General features: G+C 44.9%; 1 protein-coding gene across 2 annotated transcripts in view; it reads left to right on the plus strand.

The window, feature by feature from the left end:
• Positions 1 to 22,626, plus strand: part of LOC124607509 (zinc finger homeobox protein 3) — a 112,013-nt gene that overhangs the window by 73,076 nt on the left and 16,311 nt on the right. For both annotated transcript variants that reach the window (XM_047139895.1, XM_047139896.1), the window contains exons 3-4: positions 7,048 to 7,766; positions 13,857 to 16,649. In XM_047139895.1, the coding sequence (XP_046995851.1) occupies positions 7,048 to 7,766; positions 13,857 to 16,649 (3,512 nt within the window). The remainder of the gene's footprint in view (positions 1 to 7,047; positions 7,767 to 13,856; positions 16,650 to 22,626) is intronic.

A 22,626-nucleotide genomic window follows, 5' to 3' on the forward strand; every position in this document is an offset into this window, starting at 1 on the left:
CACGTAGCATTACAATAGAAAAATCGAGCACTTGGTGCGTTTTGAATGTGCTAATAGCCCCGAATCTGGATAAGCGACTCAGGACACAGCACTTTTCGTCTCTCTACGCAACACCAGCTTTGGTGAACAGGCAAAGAATCCCAACCTGTAAAATCTCATCTCAACCAAAATTAGCCCTTTCGGTGAATTTTCGGGATATTAGTGTTGGCACTCATAATTTGTAAAGTTTGCGCTCTTGCGCAACGTGGAGACTTCAACGATGGGTTGCGACAGTAACTCGTGACCGGTTAACTTTGCGAATAATTTTCTTTGCGTCATTACCGCTATAAACATCCCGTTATTACAGCTACAGAGCAGTTCTTAATTTCCTACATTGAAGCAGGCGTATCGGATTAATGATGTAAATGTTACCATCGAAGTCAGTACACGAGATGTAAGTTGAGCCAAGTAACATTATTATTGACTCTTAATTGCTAAAAGGGTTCTCGGTTCTCGGGGTTTTGAAGTTAAGTGTCTCCAGGCGATGCACTACGCCTTTCTTGTTAGCATCTACCACTGGAGTTTCCAGAGTTCGTCTGTGACGCTCTCTCCGAGATTAAATAACATGGAATCTCGTTCCACTCTATGGAAACTACCTTAGTATTCCGCTAGTATAATTTGACAGAAGAGTACTGAGAGAATAGATAGAATGTAGCTCCTGTAAGCGTCTACCTGCGTAGACTGCTGATATTTATTGCCGAATTTCTGTTGATTCAATGGAAGATGAAACAAATTCTTGTGTGTCCCGTAGATTAACTGAATACTTACGAGAGGCGTTCAATAAGTAATACAACACACATTTTTCTGAAAGCAGGTTAGTTTTATTCAGGACTCCAGTACACTTTATTTTCCGCTCCTTTGGCTACGAACCCTTTAACGTAATCTCCGTTCATTGCGACGGCATTTCGCCACTTCGCTGCGTGGGTATGCAGAGCAGCTTTCATTGGGCCGAAGAGATGAAATCGGAAGGTGTGAGATCCGGGTTGTGGGACAGATGAAAAAAAATTTGAGCACTATGGGACTTAACATCTGAGATCATCAGTCCCCAAGAACTTAGAACTACTTAAACCTAACTAACCTAAGGACATCACACACATCTATTCCCGAGCCAGGATTCGAACCTGCGACCGTAGCGGTCGCGCGGTTCCAGACTGAATCGCCTATAACCGCTCGACCACACCGGCCGGCGAGGAAGAACAGTCCAATGAAGTTTCGTGAGCTGCTCCCGGGCGCGCGGACTGTGTGAGACGTTGCATTGTCACGGAGAAGACGACGAACACGCTGAAGCCATTTCTTTACTTTCCTGACAATAGTACGACACTTATCAGAGTAGATCGTTGGGCCAGGAGGGAGGAAATCAAACAGAATAACCCCTTCAGAATCCCAGGAGACCGTCGCCATGACTTTACATACTAAGGGTGCGGTTTAGAAGTTTTTCTCCATGATTGGCCGTTTTGTTTCCGATTGAGACTAATGAAACCAAGTTTCATCGCCTGTGACGATGTTCGACAAAAAAAATTGGCACGATAAGCCTGGTAACACGACGGCAATTTCGCACATATCTCGTAGCTCTTTATGGTCTTTTGTTAGGCGGCGACAAACCCAGCGGGCGCGCTCGCACGTGATCCGTCGATCAGCTCGAATGAGAGTATTCACACGTTTCAACATAGCAAGAGTCACAAACAGGTTTGTAGGACCTTGTTGCCATGATGACAAGACATCTCTGCCAACGGCTCGCCGTGCTTTTGTTCACTTCTCTGTAGACATTCTGCAATCGGCCGATGAATATCTGCGATGCTCTGGTTTTGTGCCTAAAGACACTCGATGACAGCTCTCTGCTTGGAACGCATCTTCGTTCGACGTCACGTCTACGTGTCTACGTATAGCGCCGCCACCTATCGGAGCTCCTTGAAACTATAGGGGCTGAAGCGGGAATACTCTAGGATGCCCCACATCTTATTCCACATTTTTTCAACCGAAATTGGCTGAGAAAAAAAAAATGTGTTGCGTTGCTTACTTAACGCCCCTCACACTTGCTACATTTTAATAATCAGAGGTGCTAGAAGCAGAGACTTCGAACTTTAGTGGAGTAGGATGCGACCGTTTGTGGTGCTCCACCAGACAACCAGTAGCCAATCAATCAGCTTAGCGCCCAGACATTCCAGCAGCCTGCTGAGAGAAAACGTTAATCACATTACGTCACAGCCTCACTCTTGTCCAGCCTAGTTGCGTGGTGCTGGCTAGACAAAGACAGGGTGGGAGCTGTAGCGAAGGCCCGCCGTGTGGGCTGCCAGACGGCACGGTTTGCCTTCTGCGGGCAGCGGCCGCGGCTGCAGCCGGAGCGCGCCCGTGGTCGCGTCAGCCGCTCGGCGGCAGGTGTGCTCGCAGCTCTAATTACCGACGCCCCACCCCAGCCGCAATAATCGGCCGAGCCGGCCCGCGATCATTGTTGCCTTGTTTGGAAGCGGCCGCGGCCTGCCATTGGTCGGGGGGCGGGTCCGCAAACTAACAACGAAGCGAAACTCGGGGATAAATAGTAAAAATAGAAGGCGGCGACTGCGGGAGCGGCCGCCGCCGCAGCATCCGTCAGACAACCGGTCCGGCGGGCTGGCGCGCCGCTTGCGACGCGACGCGCGGCGACGAGCGGAGAGGACGCGATGAAGCCATAACGACGCGCCACACTAATCAGCGGCCGTTCGTTTTTGCTCGCGCGCTTATTAGGTTTCCCCCCGCCTCTTCGCTGCTGCTCTGAGCTGAATTCTTGTCGTCTCTTCAAAATTCTCGAAGCTTTCGTTGCATCGAAATGAAATCCGTTGAGACACTCACCAGCTCTGAAGTATCAGCCCACGTTATGTGTGCCATTTAACGCAGCTCACGGGCTAGTAGTAGTTTCGACCAAAGACACGGTAGAGTTAGAAAGGAACCCGCCCAAGTAATGACATGGCAGCGATGACAACACTGCGCAAATTATTTACGTATGTTACAAACATGGTTAGTACCTCAGCTTGGGGAAAGGGACCTCACAGAACACACACAGTTGGGAGCAAGACGGAGTACCTCCTCACTACCCTCTTGCAGTGCGCGAGTTCCTGAATGAACACTTTGGTGGATAGGCTGGTTCATGGCCATCACCAGCTCCCTTGAAATGACCACCAAGAAGCCCTGACCTCACCACACCTGACAACTCGTTATTATGAGGGGTCATTAAGGCGCGTGTATCTGCACGTCGTTGTGCTACAAACGATGAACTTCTCAATGTTGTTGAGGCTGCATTAGGCGTATGGTTCAAATGGCTCTGAGTACTATAGGACTTAACATCTGAGGTCATCAGTCCCCTAGAACTTAGAACTACTTAAACCTAACTAACCTAAGGACATCACACACATCCATGCCCGAGGCAGGATTCGTACCTGCGACCGTAGCGGTCGCGCGGTTCCAGGCTGAATCGCCTAGAACCGCTCGGCCACTCCGGCCGGCTTAGGCGTATGAAATGTGTTTACAGCATGGTGGGAAACATACCGGTATGCTTGGCATATAATACGTACGTGATTACTTGTACTAAAACAAATCATATAAGTTAGAATTCGATATCAGGGCGTACGGGGACTTCTCGACCACACTGCAGAGCTCTCTACTGTTCTTAAAGCGAGCGCGCGAGGAGCCGGTCCCGTATTGAGTCCTAGAGACAAATGAACTGTGGCAACGGACAATCAGAGTGTCTTAGTCCGTTCTCCACAACATTTCCACCGAGCAAGGTGGCAAGACACTAGACTAGCGTCCGAGAGGACCGACCGTTCAAAGCCTAGTCCGGCCATCCAGATGTAGGTGTTTGGTGGTTTCGCTAAATCGCATAAGGCAAAGACCGGAATGGTTCCCCGCCCCATCCATACTTGGGCTCCGTCTCTAATAACCTCATCGTCGATGGGACGTAAAGCCCTACCTAAAAACTAAACTCAGTCCGTCAGGCCTCGGGAAGCCCAGCGGTACCAACAGACCGCCGTGTCATTTTCAGCCGATAGGTGTCGCCGAATGCGGATATGAAGGGGCATGTGGTCAGCACACCGCTTTCTCCGACGTCGTCAGTTTTCGTGACCGGAGCCGCTACTTCTGAATCAAGCAGCTCCTCAGTTGGCCTCGCAAGGACCGAGTGCACCCCGCTTGCCAACAGCACTCAGCAGACCCGGACGCTCACTCATCCAAGTGCCAGCCTAACCCTATCTTCTTCCAGGCGATCCAAGGCTGGTTTCCTCACAATACATTAAGAGTTCCAACCTTTAAACTCACAAAATAGATATCATCCGTTTCTTTAAGATTCCATGAAATTATATTTACTTTCATGAGACTGTGAGACTAGATTCCACGTGATTTTGCAAAAAAAAAAAAAAAAAAAAAAAAAAAAAAAAAAAAAAAAAAAAAAATATTCTTCAGTTTTCTCCCTGAGTCATATCCCATTGCTTCTGCCCCACCATCACACTTGTTCTCATTCCTGCTGATTAATACTTTTGTGAACACAAATGTGATAACTAAAAGAAATCCAGGGCCAGCTACAAAAATTTTTTCCATACAAGCGGCCTATTATTTTCTGCCGACCACCCTTATCCCTTGTACGGTTTCACCTATTTCAGTTCTCACCCCTTTTAAGTGTGATACGCATTGTATACAAATCTTGCACTTTGGCACCCCTTGCGTCCATCCTAGTTTGGCGCTGTAAGCGACCACTGCTAACTGCAGTACGTTCTGTATAGAAATACAGTATTACAGTTATGGTGCCTTTGGCTTCCCTCATACCTTGTACCTTGAACTAGCCCTGAAGGAAATGGAATTTGTTGTTTCCATTCGCAATTATGTCACCTCACATCCGCCGAAATTGCCCTCGTTGGGAAAATTTCTGTCCGACGTAAGAAATAACAGTAATTTAAATTTAAGTTTTGAACGGACGTTTGTTCTTTGAATCGGCCTGAAGCTAAGTTTGTCTTACAGTTAACGGCAGTGAGTCACTTAAACGCCTTTGATTTTTCTGACGTTCTCTTATCTCAACATTACGACAGTGTCCTGAAACTTGCTTGCTGTCGTGTTTGCTCATCGGGGCAGATTTAACCGCCAATACTGGAAACAGACCGTTGGTTCTTCCCGGTTTGAATTAAAAGCCGTTTAGATGATGAGACGCTTGTTTTGAAAATCGTTATCTCCTTACTCACTTTGCTCTCTCTTTCAAACACGTAGTGTTTATTTGATCTTATGTGGCTCTTATCGGTGAAAGTAAAGAGGAGAGATAAGGAATCGGATGTTTCTGGAGATGATTTCCACGCCTGCCTACCGGATATTTTCTGCTTAATAACCAGCCGGCAGTTCGTGGCGGTTTCATTATCAGGTTCTTTAGAAGGTGGGGGGTATGTTAATGACCCGTTGAAGACGACGTCATTAGCTTTGTCGACAATATAAGATTACGAGCGCTAATTGGGCAATTGGCAGTTTTGTCTCTTACTTGTTTCAGCTATTCGTGAAGAAATAATTTTAGGGAGTTGTCCATTTTCTGTGATCAAATTCTTATCCTTTTTATACAGACTGTAAAGTGGAGCGATTCTGACGTACACACGAATCATGGAGTAATTTGTTTCACCAAGTTCCTAGTCACTATAGCGAAACGCCCTCCCATTCACGAAGAGAAATAAGTGTATTACCGCAAGACCGCTACGGTCGCAGGTTCGAATCCTGCCTCGGGCATGGATGTTTGTGATGTCCTTAGGTTAGTTAGGTTTAACTAGTTCTAAGTTCTAGGGGTAATGACCTCAGCAGTTGAGTCCCATAGTGCTCAGAGCCAAATAAGTGTATTGAACATGTAAGCTTTTGAAATTTCCTGGCAGATTAAATCTCCGTACTGGACCGAGACAGGGAGTTTCGTCTTTCGTGGGAAAGTGTTGTACCAACTGAGCTAGCCAAACACAACTCACGAGCCGTCCTCACAGCTGCACTTTCACCAGTCTTCAGGGGTAGTAGTCCTGCAAGATTTGCTTGAGAGCTTTTGTGAAGTTCGAAAGGTTCGAGATGAGGTACTGCGAAAGTAAAGCTGTGAGGACGGGTTGTGAGTCATGCTTAGGTAGCCCAGCTGATAGAGCACTTTCTGCGGAAGGCGAAGGTCCCCTAGCTCGAGTCTCGGACCGGCACACAGTTTTAGTCTGCCAAGAAGTATCAGCGCATTTTCTGCTGCAAAGTGAAAATTTCGGTACGCGTTTTTTCCGTTAAACTCAGATAGTCACTTGCCCTCTGTATCTAACTTCCTGCTACTAATTAATTGGAGTGGCCGAGCGGCTCTAGGCGCGTCAATCTGGAACCGCACCGCCGCTACGGTCGCAGGTTCGAATTATGCCTCGGGCATGGATGTGTGTCATGCCCTTAGGTTAGTTAGGTTTAAGTAGTTCTAAGTTCTAGGGGACTGATGACCTGAGCTGTTAAGTCCCATAGTGCTCAGAGCCATTTGAACAATTTTTGAACTAATTTACCATCCATCACCAATAACACCACCCGTTGTGGGAACTATTGGGTAATTTTCACATTGCAGTGCTCAGTACTAGTACTCTGTAGGAAGATTGTCTAAGAACGCTAAGGAAAAAAGTAAGTAAGTAAGCAAAGTAATAATAATAATAATAATAATAATATTGAAATTTTAGTCGGCTGAATTACTTTCAGGATTCTACAGTCAGCACTACTGTATGATATTACATTTCACTGTGTGATTTGAATAAATGTGATAATTGTAACCCTCTGTTTGAACTGCGGCTTCATACACAGGAAGTTCCTCATCCGGCACTATCTCGTTTTTCCCGCCGACCATGAAATTCGAATGGTATCTCCTCAACAGACCCGATAAGAGTAGACAAAGGATTTTCTTGTTAGCGTCTTTCCAGTACTTACCTGGCCCCATATATTGACACTCACCTTCTCCGTTATCTAATGTCAACGTATTGACGGACGTCTCACTGTGTCTTTTTTTTCCCGCGCGGCCCACAGACTCGCGCAAGGAACAGCAGCAGCACAGTGTGAAGACCGAGGCAAAGGAGGGCGGCGGCATGCCGAAGCAGCCAGAGTGCGACGACGGGGGCGGCGGGGGTGGACAGCACGGCTGCCCCTACTGCAACTACAGCAGCTCTTCCGAGATGCGGACGCAGGCGCACGTGCTGGCGCAGCACTCGCAGCTCACCTCTCCGCCGGCGACGCAACAACAACTCCAGCATCACCAGCAGCAGTTTCAGCTGCACCACCACCATCACCCGCAGCAGCAGCAGCAGCAGCAGCACCATCAACAACAACAGCAGCAACAACAACAACAGCAGCAGCAACAGCAGCAGCAGGAGTTCCAGTGTCCACTCTGCCAGGATAGCTTCCGCGACCGCGGAAGCCTGGAGCGGCACGTCATGCAGATCCATTCGGTCAACTCGGAGGGCCTCCAGCGACTGCTGCTGCTTGTCGACCAGTCGCACTGGCTCAACGCTGGGGCGCCTGGTCCTCCTGCTCCTCAAACCCCTCAGCTCAGTCAGCAACCACAGCAGCAACAGCAATCTCAACATCAACAGCAGCCAGCGCCAAACCAAGCCAGTCAGATGGTCAGCCCGGTCAGTTCCTCGTCGTCTGGTGGCTGCAAGGAGCTGGACACCAGCAAGCACAACAATTCGTCCGATGTCAACTCTGTAGACGAGAATCTACCACAGTCGCCGGTCGACCATCAGCAGGTAAATAATTTTCTGTAAAATCCTGTATTATCCCATCAGATGCACGTATTTCTTCAGTTATTGCCAGTTAAAGATTCATATGGACATCTTACGTACCGGTAGTGCGTGTATTACAGACGAGGGTGGCTAGATAAGTCTCGTAAAATGCAAGAAAAAGGGTTTGTTTCGTAAACATCTCATCTTACTTCTACACATAGTCCCCTTCAAGGGATATACAGGGGCGATCGGAGGCTTTCCCGGCGTATGTGTTGTTTCCAGGGCTCGCGTGTGTCCAGCCGGATGCGATCGTTGAAGTCCCACGATATTTCAGCAAATAACCTTTCCGCTATCATCGGGTGGTTCTGATGGAATGGTCACTGACAATGAGGAGACAGATCATTCCATCAGAACCACCTGATGATAGCGGAAAGGTTATTCGCTGAAATATCGTGGGACTTCAACGATCGCATCCTGCTGGACACCCGAGAGCCCTAGAAACAGATATGCAGGGTGTTCGGAGTAGAGGGAAGTTAGTACATAATATTTTAAATAAGAATCCATGTCCTGGAACGCACCGTTTCCGTTCTACGACTGTTTCAATCAAAATGTTTAGCTCATCAACTTCTGCTTGAGGACTTGAATTTGCGCGACGCAGTGCAATTATTAGGTAAAAATTTGAAAGGAAACATCACGCAACATCCATTTACCGCTTGAGCACATTTGTTTTTATTAATACTTAAACATTACGTACTGCATGTACAGTATTCTGGGTTCTTCTGTGTTTTGCAATCATGTAAACACGTATTGTTTAAGTGTTAATACAAACAAATGTGCCTAAGTAATAAATGGATATTTCGTTAGTTTGCTTTCGAACTGTTACGTAGTAATTGTACTGCGTCACACCTAATTCAATTCCTCAAGCAGAAATGGATGAGTTAAACATTTGAACGGAAATCGTCGTAGAAAAGAAACGGCATGTTTCCGGACATGGTTTCCTATTCATAACATTATGCAATCAGTCTCTTCTACATGTCCTAGAAGTTTGTGATGGGAATTTCCGAAAACCCTGGATACTTGGTCCAGCGATCCTGCAGTTTTATCATCTTATTGAAAAAGCAGGTTCTGTGAAGCTCTGCAAAATACTCATTAACTGCAAGTATCTCTTCCTCATTTGCCAGTACCACCACCAGCACCATCATTATCATCATCATCATCACAATAGTCGTAGTCGTCATCATCACTTGGTGATGTGACCTCTTCGAATCGTAGTGCAACATAAGATCCCAACAGGTTGTTCTATTTCTTCCGGTCTTGGGGTTCCTGTCGCCAATCGAATCCAGCTGTCTTTCGAACTCTCTGTCCCATCTGCCCTATGGTGTTCCTCTCCATCTATTTCGGCAAATGGGCTCCAGTATAGTATTTGTTTTTAAAATCTGCCGTTCTTTATTCGAGCACATGACAAGCCCACTGCCATTTCAAGGTATTTGAATGACCCTTTATTGCGAATTCGGCCGCATGGCTACTATAAAGTGCATAAACAGTAAAATGAAATATAATATTCCTTCAGCCTGTTTTTCCAAATGTCTGCTGTTGGTCTAGCTTAGCTATAAGCTAAAATACGCACTTTCTGTGTTCGGACAAAGCATGCGAAATTGCCCATGAGAGAAGGACATCTTACGTGTGATTTGACTCGTGTGTGTAAGGCAGTAGAATAACAGCTTGCCTAACTACAATGAGAATGAGCGCTTCAAAATCAGAACTTGGTTTTGAAACTAGTAGTGGCTAAATAAATAATGAAATAGTGTAACTGTGGAAAAGTTTTCGTTTTTTTCCTTCTTTTCGAAAAAAGAAAACGGTTATGAAAATGCAAAACTTAAAAGGAAACTAACGATAAAGTTAGTAGGAGCTGACAAGAGGCGAGTATAGACCATTAATACTTCTTAAATGTAGTGAAATTCAAAATATTCCAAACAATACATGCCGCACATTCGACAAAAGTTTGTGCCACTTGAAAATCGTTTGATAAGCACCAAAGAACATTCTGTTCGCTCATCTGTGTAGTGTGTGTACATTTCACCTCGACAGTATGTGGAACATGATCAGTTATTTACGAGGACGTACTAATTTTGAAGAAGCAATGTTGTTCCATCGCCATGATAACGGGCTGACTGTCCTGCTGCCTGATAACATCGTTAATTACATCGGAAACGTGGCCGCGAACTGAATCGTAAACCAATAAGGGAGAGAGGTTGAGCAACGTGTCAGATGTTGGCTCCAGACGGTCATCAACAAGACGATCATTAGCTCGTCTGACATCCATCCACTCTACTGCGTGTGTGTAGTAAGATAACATCCGATGGAAAAGTTTCCTTCAGAGCTGGTGTCTGCTTACATACTCTTTACGTTTCACAATTTTGATTTCAGCTCTGTATTTATGCTCACTTGCGTTATTAATTTTTAATAAAAATTATGTGAACCTAACCGAAGTTCCGACGAAAAATAGTGATTTTTACGCGTTAGCCGTAACTAATGAAGCAAGTGAGTCGCACTCGTAGGGTTGGGTACTCTATTCCGATGTTGTTTTCTTCTTTTACTTCTCTTGATTTGACCCTTTTAGGCCCGATCAGTATTTCGGTTCCTTCTTCTTCTCCCTGCATCCGGCATTCGCAGAACGCCTTATTTGCATTTCATTTCGATAATATACACCTTATACAGTAATATTTGAATTTATCAACACTGTGACTACATTTGCCGATTTTCTGAAAGTCATCTCAGATATTTGTTTACTGAGGTTATTTTACCCTCGGAGACCATAATTCTGTTATTTCACCCTGGGAGACCATCATTCTGACGTTCTAGGATTAAATTTGGAAATCTATCTTAATTGCCCTTTTTAGGGTTCTTCAAATTTTACCGTGTATCCTCATGAGCATGGTTTTCCTCCTCATAATAATAGGTTTCATATAAGACGTTGGAAATCTGACAATTGCTGTATTGTTTAGTTATCGATGACTATCTGTGATCTAACTAGATCGTTTCCCAAACACTTTCAAAAGCATGTTTTCTGTTAAAGTTATGCACTTGTAAGCCATCTGAAAATATTTCTAATCCGAACATAATATTTTTTATCTGATTTACACGTTTAACAGCCAAGGGTGATCTTCCACAGGCGTGAGAAACGGACCACGTGTGTAAACGAAGTGCCCCAAAAGTCTGGAACCACAGCTGAATTACAAAACGAAATTGTGGCATCTGTTTAAAGCAATGGTAAAGACGACATTTATGGTGTCGTAACAGTTTTTGAGTCTTACTCGCTGAAATTTATGGGCTTGATTATGTCGTTTAGGGTAACCATTCCCTGTTTTTACTTCTGACGTCGCGGAAATCAAATTGGGTGATGAATTGACATCAGACGGTGCTAAGTCAGGTCTCCTAGAGGGCTTTCGCTCACTTTTCGTGTCAGGCTTATCCTATGAAAATTTTAGCACGAGTTTCCAGAGCGCTTGCAGAAGTTCCGAGTCACATAGAATGAGCGACATCTGTATGCATCCGTAATAACGATAACAGAAAAATCTTCCACGTTGAATGTTAATGGATTTACTTACTTCTCCGTCGCAATTCGGTATGTGTGTCATTACCAAGCTCTATGAAGTATGAAGCGCTTCAGTGCGTGTTCTTTACTGTTGATGAAGACACCATCCCAGTGTCTCAACCACATTGCCTTATTTTACTTCATTGCTATTGTCGAATAAATAAACCCAGTGACAGTCCAGGCGGAAAATGTAGTTTCGAAAATACCGTAACATCTGGGGTCCTAAGTAAACATGAAATACCAAAAAGCAGATTTGTAATGGGAAGTGGCACCAGTGAAATGCAAAAGAAACTTATTAATCACCATATGACACTCTCACTCCTTAATTGGCAGAAAAGTGAAAAAAAGGTGACTATAGTCTGGTTTAAAGTAGTTGGCATTAGATAACTAGCAACTGGGCTACCCCTGCGACCAATACAGCAATACCAGACTAGACTGTCGGGTTCCACTGTGTTGTCACTTCCGCTGCACAAAGCATTGCGCCTACTAGTTTCCAGTGAGCTTTACAGTCTCGGGTCCTGCCTTATGATTTGCGATGAAAGTAGTCGAAAGAAAGTCATGGCTGAGGCACTACAGATTTATGACAAACACGAGTTTCAGAACTTCCTTCGTGATTTTCGTAGGTGATTGATATTTTACACTTAATATTTGTTGTGAGTTAAATCTTGACAAAAAAGCCATCATTCTAAACGCGACACTTCCGATAGAGGCTCTACAGAACGAACTATGTTGGCAATCGACCAAGTAAATGGAGGTACATGAACCAGTTCAACAGTTTTTGGAATATAATGTTTGAAAATGTTTCCATGACAGGCAAAATTTAACCCTTTCCAAAAGAAAACATGTCTAATTAAAATTAATAACAGATTTTTGAAATGCATAGAGGCACTATAGAGATCTATGACATTAGCGAATTACATTTTTATTAAGTGATTTTCGTGGGAGACAGATTTTAAAGCGATTTTCCAACGCCGTGGAGAATGTATCGCTATGGTGACTGAAGATGGCGCTTGTCGGGACAAAGTTGTAACTTTGGTACTTAAACGTCCAGTGAAGGGGTCTTTGGAAGAACGTGGTAACCATCTGCTTACTAATGGTTAGACTGAGCACATTATGTGTTGTGTTTCCGCAGAGTCACTTGCTGGTAACAAGTATTTTCAGATGCACTGCTGCAATAGACTGAGCACATTATCTGTTGTGTTTCCGCAAAGTCACGTGCTGGTAACAAGTATTTTCACATGCACTGCCGGAATGCAGTCTTTACAGCGTAAATTAGTTCGTCTTATTATACTAATTTTCTTGTCTTAGGTTCTAACGAAAGAAATAGCATGAAATTCCTCTAAACACGCTATTGTCGGTTAATTAAGCTTCTGTTTACGTCTTCTTCATTTTTCTTTGTTTCCAGTTGCCTGAACAAACTAATTAGTAACGCAAAAATGCGTATGCTTATTGTTAGACACTTGTAGTCCATGTATTGTGTAGTAGTCTGCAACATAGTTCTCCCCTTAGTTGTAATTGAAGCGGTCGGCTGAGTCTCAGTTTAGGTACGATTAGTAGGCTGACGCTATTTGTTGTCTTTTGAGAGTAACAAGTAGTTTAATTTGTTCCACTAGAGAGCGCTGCCTTCAATGCCGAGTGGTCAGAAGCACTCAGATAAGCTAGAGTGGTTGCACTGAGAAATAATTGTTAAGAATAAACCAAGTTGTTTAGCATCGAAGTCAGTCAATCAGGTCTCTGCGTGAGCAAATTCAAGCACTTGCACGCGCAAAAATGCGGCAGTGCACCGACACCCGTGGATCTGTGAGTTGCCTCTTGTTCGATGCTCATTACCAATTAAAATGTGCGTTTTTCGGCAGTGATAAATTTAAGCTAGTCGAGCAGAAGGTACGTTTGTTCGGCTCGAGGAAACCAAACTAAGAAAAAGTTTGGCGACACTGTCTCTGGCAGACTGCTTGAATTTGTGCGCGCGACGACCTGATTGGCTAACTTCGACGCTGAATACCTCGGAAACGGCGCAGCATGTCGAATTTTTTTCGTTACAGTTATTTCTCAGCGCAACCTCCACTGCAATACCCTTACAAGCTTATCCGTTTCTGATCACGCTGTTGGATTTGTCCAAGATGTACCGTGCAATCGGTTTGCCGTCCACGGTGGCCAAGCGGTTCTAGGCGCTTCAGTCCGGAGCCGCGCGACTGCTACGGTCGCAGGTTCGAATCCTGTCTCGGGTATGGATGTGTGTGATGTCCTTAGGTTAGTTAGGTTTAAGTAGTTCTAAGTTCTAGGGGACTGATGATGACCTGAGAAGTTAAGTCCCATAGTGCTCAGAACCATTTGAACCTTTTTTTTTATCATGCAATAACTCGAAATGACGCCCTTCTGCCGGCCCCTTCAGTTCACTAGCTGTTAGTGATTTAATGAATTATTGGAAACCTTGAACTCACCCCCTGTATTTGCTCTGCCGGAGCAGCCCCCGTTTGTGGCGTGCGTTATGCAGCATGGCGCGGTGTGCTTGTGTGCAGGATGCGGACGAGAATCGTTGCCAGACGTGCTCGAAGTCGTTCCGCAGCGTGGACGAACTGTGCTCCCACCAGACGGAGCAGGGCCACCTGGAACTGAAGCAGACGCCGAGCGGGCCCGGCTACCTGTGCTGGAAGAAGGGCTGCAACCAGTACTTCCCCACCGCGCACAGCCTGCAGATGCACTTCCGCGAGATCCACGCGCGCTCGGGGGCCCCGGCTGGTCCGGGCACGCAGCAGACCGCCACGACGACCACGACGATCGCGGCGGTGTCGGAGAAGCACGTGTACAAGTACCGCTGCAACCAGTGCAGCCTCGCCTTCAAGACGATGGAGAAGCTGCAGCTCCACTCGCAGTACCACCTCATCCGCGACGCCACCAAGTGCGTGCTGTGCGGCCGCAGCTTCCGATCCGTGCTGGCCCTCTACAAGCACGTCGAGACGGCGCACTCTGAGCTCTCCGACGACGAGCTGTCCGCCTACAAGCAGAGCCTCATGAACAACCCGCTGCTGCTGGCCGGGCTCAGCGGCCAGGTCCTCGACCCGGCCACCAACGAACTGCTGAGGAAGGAGTCGCTCAAGATGGAGGCGGCCGACGAGGTCACCGAAGTGGACGACAGCCCTACCAAAGAACACAACCAGAGCCAGGACGACATCGGCGCCCAGCAGAGCGGCGACGGCGAGAACAGCGACGACTCCGTCATCTACAAGGAGCAGCAGTTCCTGGAGGACTATCTCAACAGCCAGGCGATCGCGGAAGACAGCTACAATGACCCGAACCGCAAGTACAAGTGCCACCGGTGCAAAGTTGCCTTCACTCGCCAGAGTTACTTGACTAGTCACAACAAGACCTTACTTCACCGCAAGGGCGAGAAACTGAGCTACCCTATGGAGAAGTACCTCGACCCGAACCGACCCTACAAGTGCGACGTGTGCAAAGAATCTTTCACGCAGAAAAACATACTGTTGGTACACTACAACTCCGTGAGCCACCTGCACAAGCTTAAGAGGGCCATGCAGGAGCAGCAGCAGAACAACAACAATAATAACAACAATAACAACAACAACAATGCTGCTTCCTCCCACGCTGCCGCCGCGGCGTTGGCCGCCAGTCTGGGCGTTACACCACCACCGATGCCAAAGACGAACGCGTGCGTCGAGGACGACGACAAGAAACCGTACAAATGCAACATCTGCAAAGTGGCCTACAGCCAGGGATCGACCCTCGACATCCACATGCGTTCGGTGCTGCACCAGACCCGCGCATCCAAGTTGCAGGACCTCGCGATGACGGGACAGATCGACCTCAGCAAGCCGTTGATAGAACAGCCCGAACCGCAGAAGGTGCAGGATCAGCACAAGAAAATGATGCACGAGATGATGAGCTGCTCGACACCGAAGCAGGCATCGCCACCGGCATCTCAAGGACCTTCTCCTACCTCATCGGCCTTGACACCAGTTCCTATGGGCAGTTCGCCCTCGCCCCAGCAGCCACAAGCTCCGCACGGCATGCTATCGTGTCAGCGCTGCAATGCCTTCTTTGTGAGCCAGGAGCAGCTGGCTACGCACCAGCAATTGTACTGTCTGTTTGGTAGTCCCATGTCACTTTTCTCACCTCCGCACGCCCAACCCCAACAACAGCAACAGCCAGCACCACAACCACAACAGCAACAGCAGCAGCAACAGCAACAGACTACTCGATGCTCTCCGACTCCACAGTGTAGCGACAGGACGCCACCACCATCTCAACAGCCAGCGCAACAATTGCAGCTCGCACAGAACTCGTGCGAAGAACCCATGTCGCGACTGGCCATGAATAGCACCCGAAAGTCCAACCAGGTGTACAAGCATTTGCTTGAGAGCTTCGGTTTCGATTTAGTAATGCAGTTCAATGAGAACCACCAACGCAGACAGCAACAGTTACTAGCTTCCACTTCCGAACAGCCGAACAATGGGTGTGGTGCTAATGGCGACGACGACGTCGAGATGATCGAAGTGAAGACTGAACCTCTTGACGAACACCAAGCAGGTGACTTACCAGAGCTGGCCAAATCTGTGTGTCAGCACTGCCACAAAGAGTTTTCCAGCGTGTGGGTGCTCAAGGCGCACTGTGAGGAAGTTCACCGCGATCTCGTTCCACCAGAATTCCTGGAGAAGTATGCGCAACAGATCAAGTCGGAACTGGAGAAGAAATCTGTCGTGGTCGCTGCCAACATTAGCTCTGAAATTTCCCCCGAGAAGGAGGCCGTCGCTTTCGACGATTCTAAAGAGAAGTCGCTGCAGAGTACGCCACCAGCTCCAGACCTGCAGCTCCCGACGACAGCGCCGAGTACTCCGACCGCTTCATCGACTCCAGCCTCCAGCACTGATTCAATCCCGGCGGCTCAGCACCACCATCACCACCAGCAACAGCAGCAGCAACAACAACAGCAGCAGCAGCCCCAACAGCAGCAGCAACAGCAGCATCAGCAACAACAACACCAGCAGCAGCAGTCGTTATCGATGTCGCTGGCGCAACAGATGAACGAGATGCTCAGCGTGATGGCGGTGCAGCAGCAGCTGCAGCAGTTCAGTCCGATGATGATGGGCATGGCGGCCATGGGGCTGGGCCCCCTGGGTCTCAATATGGGAGCCCTGGCCGCCATGAACCTGCAGCCGCCATTGGTGCCCATGATGATGCCGCCGCCCCCACACTTCGACCCACTGGGCCAGCTCTTCGGGGGGCCTGCCGCTGCCGCCGCGCCAGAACACCTTCTGGCCAAGCAGCAGCACCAGCTACTACAGCAGCAGCAAGCGGTGAGTCAAAGCTCCCAGCTCCATTTACTGACACTCCGGCATGTGCTTTTCATCTGCTGGCCCCTTTAATCCGCAACGTGAATATGTACAGATTGTCATTCTTACAAGAGAGTCTCTGGACAACATTCCATTTTCGTGGGTACCGGTATCTGTAAATGTGATATTTGCCATATATTTAGGCCGATAAGACGATAGGTGAAGCATATAAAGAGGGACCCAAAATCGGGGTCGTCTTGTACGACAGACATAAGACATAGATTGACATTTATATAAATTAAACCGTTATAAAATAAAAATTAATCGCTCACCAGAGCATTTAAAACTGTTCAGAATCCTCACAATCATTATCGTTGCAAAGCAGCTCCTCTAGTACATCCTCACTTTAGTTGTCGAGTTCATCATGTCGGACACATTCTGCACCTTAGGAATCGATTTCCACTTAGCCATCTGTTGTTGTTGTTGTGGTCTTCAGTCCTGAGACTGGTTTGATGCAGCTCTCCATGCTATTCTATCCTGTGCAAGCTTTTACATCTACCAGTACGTACTGCAGCCTACATCCTTCTGAGTCTGCTTAGTGTATTTATCTCTTGGTCTCCCTCTACGATTTTTACCCTCCACGCTGCCCTCCAATACTAAATTGGTGATCCCTTGATGCCTCAGAACATGTCCTACCAACCGATCCCTTCTTCTAGTCAAGTTGTGCCACAAACTCCTCTTCTCCCCAACCTTATTCAATACCTCCTCATTAGTATCCCAGAACAAATCGTCCACAGTGCCATCCACAGCATTGGAAATCCCACACTTCTTGAAGGATTTGATCAGTTTCACTTTTTCCCATGATGTGATCACGAAATCACATAAAACATCAAGTGATGTAGCCCGTATAGGCATACCTTTCGTATACGTCTTGTCCCCACTGATCATCCAATTGTTCACAAATGTGGTCTTTCAATGGTTCATTAAAGAGGCGTCTAAGGAGTGTGTGTAGCATCGAAGTCAAACCACCTGGTATAACAGCAGTGTTGGTATTGCTTCGTACCAAGTGGTTTTTGGTATTTTCAGTTATGTGACTATGAAACATACCCCACACCAACAAACTAGGTTGACTTCTTAAAGCACCTGGCGCCTCTGCCACACACTATCCAGCCAGAGTTTTACACCATTCATGTCCATAATCTCTTTTTATGGAAATGTACAAAAGTGCTTGGTGGAAATATTATTTTAGGGGTGCTTTTTCGCTTGTTACTGACCATAGGATTTAACTTCGTTTCATGTGGCGTGCACGTTAATATTGCTGTAAACCTGATCCTGTCATGGCCTGTACTTTCGACTTGAAAAGTTTTTACGCCTTTTGTTTTCACAGTTCTACTTTCTATCATCACGGAGATCACCTGTGTTCCATCCATTTTTCCAGTGTGAGGTAGCGGAAAGTTGTGTTTTTGCCTCATACGAGTATCAAACTTAGGAAGACTCGTAACTTTATGGTCAAGATCTTTCCGTAATTTCTGCGCAATTTTTGTTTTCTGCCCTATTACCAGATTTTTTTCTGTTTATGAAACGATTGCACCAACCTACTGTTGCTTTAAATTCATTGCCGTGCTGTGGATTGGCTCGTGCCCACTTCAGTGCATAAGCCGCAATCATATTTCTTGAAACAACATGACAATTTTGCCTCTGTTCTTGCACCCATTCTGCAACGCTATTTTCTGAATCTGGCCAGCAAGCTATTCCTCTCGTCATAGAACACTTTGTTATTGGTATTTTTAAATAGCATCTTCATTCTCTCGCCAGTCTCTTACCATCTTCTCTGTTATATCGAAAGCCCTTGCTGCAGCACATTTGTCCGATTCTTCAGCCTGTTTTATGACCTCTAACTTGAATATTACTTCGTATTTTCTTCTTTTTGTTGGTTCCATCATTAGGCACACACTATAAATTTTACGCAGGTTACACCTATAGTAAAACTGTTTGGACGCGCAACACAATCTACAACAATACTTGTTAGCTGTACATATGAGTTCGGTATGCGACACGTACTTATACAGGCACAACCGTAACAATGCTGAAAGAGGCTTTTGCTTCATGACACGTGCAACCGTACCGCTTATTAAGTGGTACAGAGCGGGTATGTCCGCAAAACTGAATAGCCAATACGACACTTTTATGAATACTCAAGGTCACTACCCGAAACCGTGCGCATATTATTATCCAGATGATCACTGTTCTGAACTAAATTTACAGGCCGTTGATAGTTTGGACATCGTCTTATAGGACGGGCATACGGCAAAACTGTACATCTTTGACGAAAATTTATACCTCATTTTATCCGAAGGTCGTCGTATCCGCCGAAATATACGGTAAATAAATCGCGTAAGTCTCAGCCGAGGTCTTATATTATTTTATGTGCACAGGAAGCGGTTTCGGCTTCGCAGTCATCATCAAATGTGCAAGAGGAAATAAAACTAAACGTATTCCAGAATTTGTGAAACACGAACGTATTACATACAAACTTATCTTTGCAAATGTAACAGACTGCGAATTCTACGATGTCAAGAATTGTTAAATTCAAAGAATTTGCGACATCAAAATAAATCTCGTTTCCTGCTCCAGGTTACACAGGGCGCGCCCCAGGAGGAATGGTCAGTATTCACGGGTAAGACAGGAAGGATCATTTGAAGTAAAAGGTCTACTAAACATGTGCTCTAAAATGTAAAACTTAAGAGATGTGAGCGTTTGTTCAGTACAAGACATGTGTTCGACAGTAGCGAAGATGAACAAGTGTTCGTTGCTCTTAAGGTATGCACTTGAGCCCATGTTTACTAAATGTTTTTTTTCTTGTTTTGGTCCATACTATCTCCTTCGAAAATATTGAAAGCAAAGAACTTGCAATAGAGGAGATTTATTTCACAGTATCAAAGTTGAAGAAAAGCTCATTTCTTTTACGGTATGCATTTTAAAGCCCACGTTTACTATACTTTCTATCTAGCGTGGAATGCTCGTTCCTATAATGTACTTGAATACTGATCACTGGTCCTGGGGCACCCTATATTACCGTGGGAGGGTCACTTGTTCACCAAATGTTCGTGTTTGCCTTTTCTCGGCCTTTGTTACTCGGAAGTAATGTTTCTACAACCACAGCACTGTATTTTATTAAATCACGTATCCCAAAAGCTCCAAAATATTTTACTTTCTCATCTAAATAATTATTTATATATAACCACTATTGGAATTCGCTTTTGGTCAAAGGACGACGTTGAATGGCAAATTGACCATAATATACTTCGTGTAAGGGTGCTAACATTGTAAGCTTTGCTAAATTTCACATACTGTTTTCAGAACATCGTAAGTAGCTCGAAATATACGTGTTTTCATTGAATGAGAAATATTGTAAATGTAAATATTTGATAGTGAACCAAGTAACGTGACAACTGATATTTTATTAACTGTTTGGGGTAACGGATTAAATGTTGTCCACAAGTAACAATATGTTAAACACTCCACAGCCAAGAGTTTTCCGTCAGCGTAAACATTGCATACAGAAGTGAATCTGCGCTATGTCGGCAGACCCGGTCCTCGTATTGAGCGCATTTGCTAGCACTTTCTGCGGACCGTGTCACTCCATTCTGGCCCTATACTCTCCTCGACAACAGCTTCGCAGCACTGGCTCTGTTACGAATTTTAACTGTTTTAATGTATCTCTGTATTGAAAATACCCCTCACATCTAGTTACCGAAAAGTGTATTGTGTGGAACAGGTCGTTTATAACTTTATTACACATCCGATCAGAGTAGAAAATGCAGTGGCACTATTAACAATATTTTTCTGGTAAAAGCGTTTCTGCTCCGACGCAACATTTGTTACACGAAAGACACTGTTAAATATTACAACTCAACAATTACATCCCTGATGAAATATATTGTGAAGATTGCGGGTGCTAAACGAAACGGAAAAAAAATAATTATTCCGCTTCAGTTACATATCGACTGCTTACGCCAAACAACAAATGTAATTTTTTTTAAAATAGGAAATGCTCATTTCGTTTTAAGGACATTTGAATGGCACTGTGGGGTGAGATAAGCCTTGAAACCTGCCCTCATTTTTTGTGAGAGTCTGAGAGGTTGGGCGTTATGAAACCGGAAGTTACGTTAAAATACTTTTTATTTGAATTAGACATGAAAAAGACTTGGCAGTTCAAGAGCATGTTAACGTTTACTGCATTCCCTCCGTCCTGTTCTGCGTTGTGGAATCGAAACGGTGTAGCATACATTCTCAGTTGTCACTACATATTCGTCACACTGCAGGTTCACCATATCTGAACTATTGCATTGATACCATTTTATGTACTTCGATTTTATCCGCATCGAACTAATAATTTCATTTCAGTGCGTTTTAATTAATTTCAGACATCTAAAATTGTTATAGATTGTGATAATACGTATCACCTGTGCGTTGATCTCGACACAAGTGTATGCTTCGTCTCAGGACATTTTCGGGTAACGCACAATATCATCTCTTTTTCATAAACCTTGTACATACAACATGGAGAAAGTAATAGAAACATCTGAACGTGACACAGATTTCTTTCTTAATAGGACATCAATGTCCGTCTTCCACCCTTCCTGTGAACTTCTTTCTTCAGATAGAGATAGTTACTGTAGAATAATTCAGATATTATACGATATTTCCAGAAGTACATCGTCGTTCGTTTGTTGCAGACTAGTCGGGAGGGCCACATTCTTACCCAATTTCCTGTTAAAAAGCTTGTGAATATTCCAGTTCCGGTAACAGTTACTACTGTGGGCGGCATAGAGTTTCATTTGTATTTTTCAAACAGTGTTGAAGACATTTGTTAACTGTTCCCTCGAAACATATCTTCCATGGGTGCAGCATCGCATAGAGGACGTACATTACTCTCTAGTTCATTTCCACAGTTAGAAGATGTAGTTTTTTGTTTTATGCGAAATAGTAAAATCAGATTACTATGTCCGCGAGCCTTTTTTTCGTTATGCACAGGAGGAAGCAGAAAGCCCACACTATAAAATGACACCATAAGACCACTATCAGAAAGTGTAGAAAGTGTAGGAAGTTTTTCGTTTTACGTGAACTACCTGTTTCATTTCACACCCGAATTTGAAATGCGCTTATTAGAATGACACTTTCCAGAAATATTAAAACATCTCATAACATAGGACAATCGCGAAGAATTATGTACAAACTTAAAAATAACTTTTCAGAGCACAGATCTTTATTATTTCGAAACCTTATCTGCTATTGCACATCTTATATAACACGTGACAGTATATTCTTGTTAAACATACGTACTCTGTCAAAATAAAAGGGACACAGGCTTGTGAAACAGCTAAAGCCTTTGTCTAAGGGGACCTGCTCGTGAACTGGTAGTATTTTCATCCCATACTTTGAGTGCATTACTCTTCATCCATGACACTTACGACTTTGGTTGTCTTGTGCGAAGACTGTATGACATTAGATAAGTAGTAGTACAAATTATATTTATTTACCTATAATATTTTAATTACTCCAACAGTTTGTTCATGCAATGAATGTTGAAGACACATTTAACTTCGGTATCATTATACGAGACATCATGCGTCTAATATCACTCAAAATGAGTCAGGCCTCTGTCAATATTCATAGAATTATTTCATTCCTCACATTTTATGATATGAAGAATTTATAAGAAATAAAAAAAAAATTACCTAATCATTATTTCTTTTAAGCATAATCAAGAATGGTTTGGTATATTCCAGAGCATATAATGTGAGGCATAACATAATTCTGTGGATACTGAAAGAAGCCTGATACAGATGATAGTACCAAAAACTAAACGTGTCTTTGTCTTGAAAAGCCGTTGGGGGAACAAATTGTAGGACTTAAAAGTATCATAAATGAATAAATACAATGTATTCTACTACTTAACCTAAAGCCATTCGATGTTTGCATAAAACAGCAATGTCCA

Source organism: Schistocerca americana, chromosome 3 (genome assembly GCF_021461395.2).
Source record: "Schistocerca americana isolate TAMUIC-IGC-003095 chromosome 3, iqSchAmer2.1, whole genome shotgun sequence".
NCBI classification, from domain to species: Eukaryota; Metazoa; Arthropoda; class Insecta; order Orthoptera; family Acrididae; genus Schistocerca; species Schistocerca americana.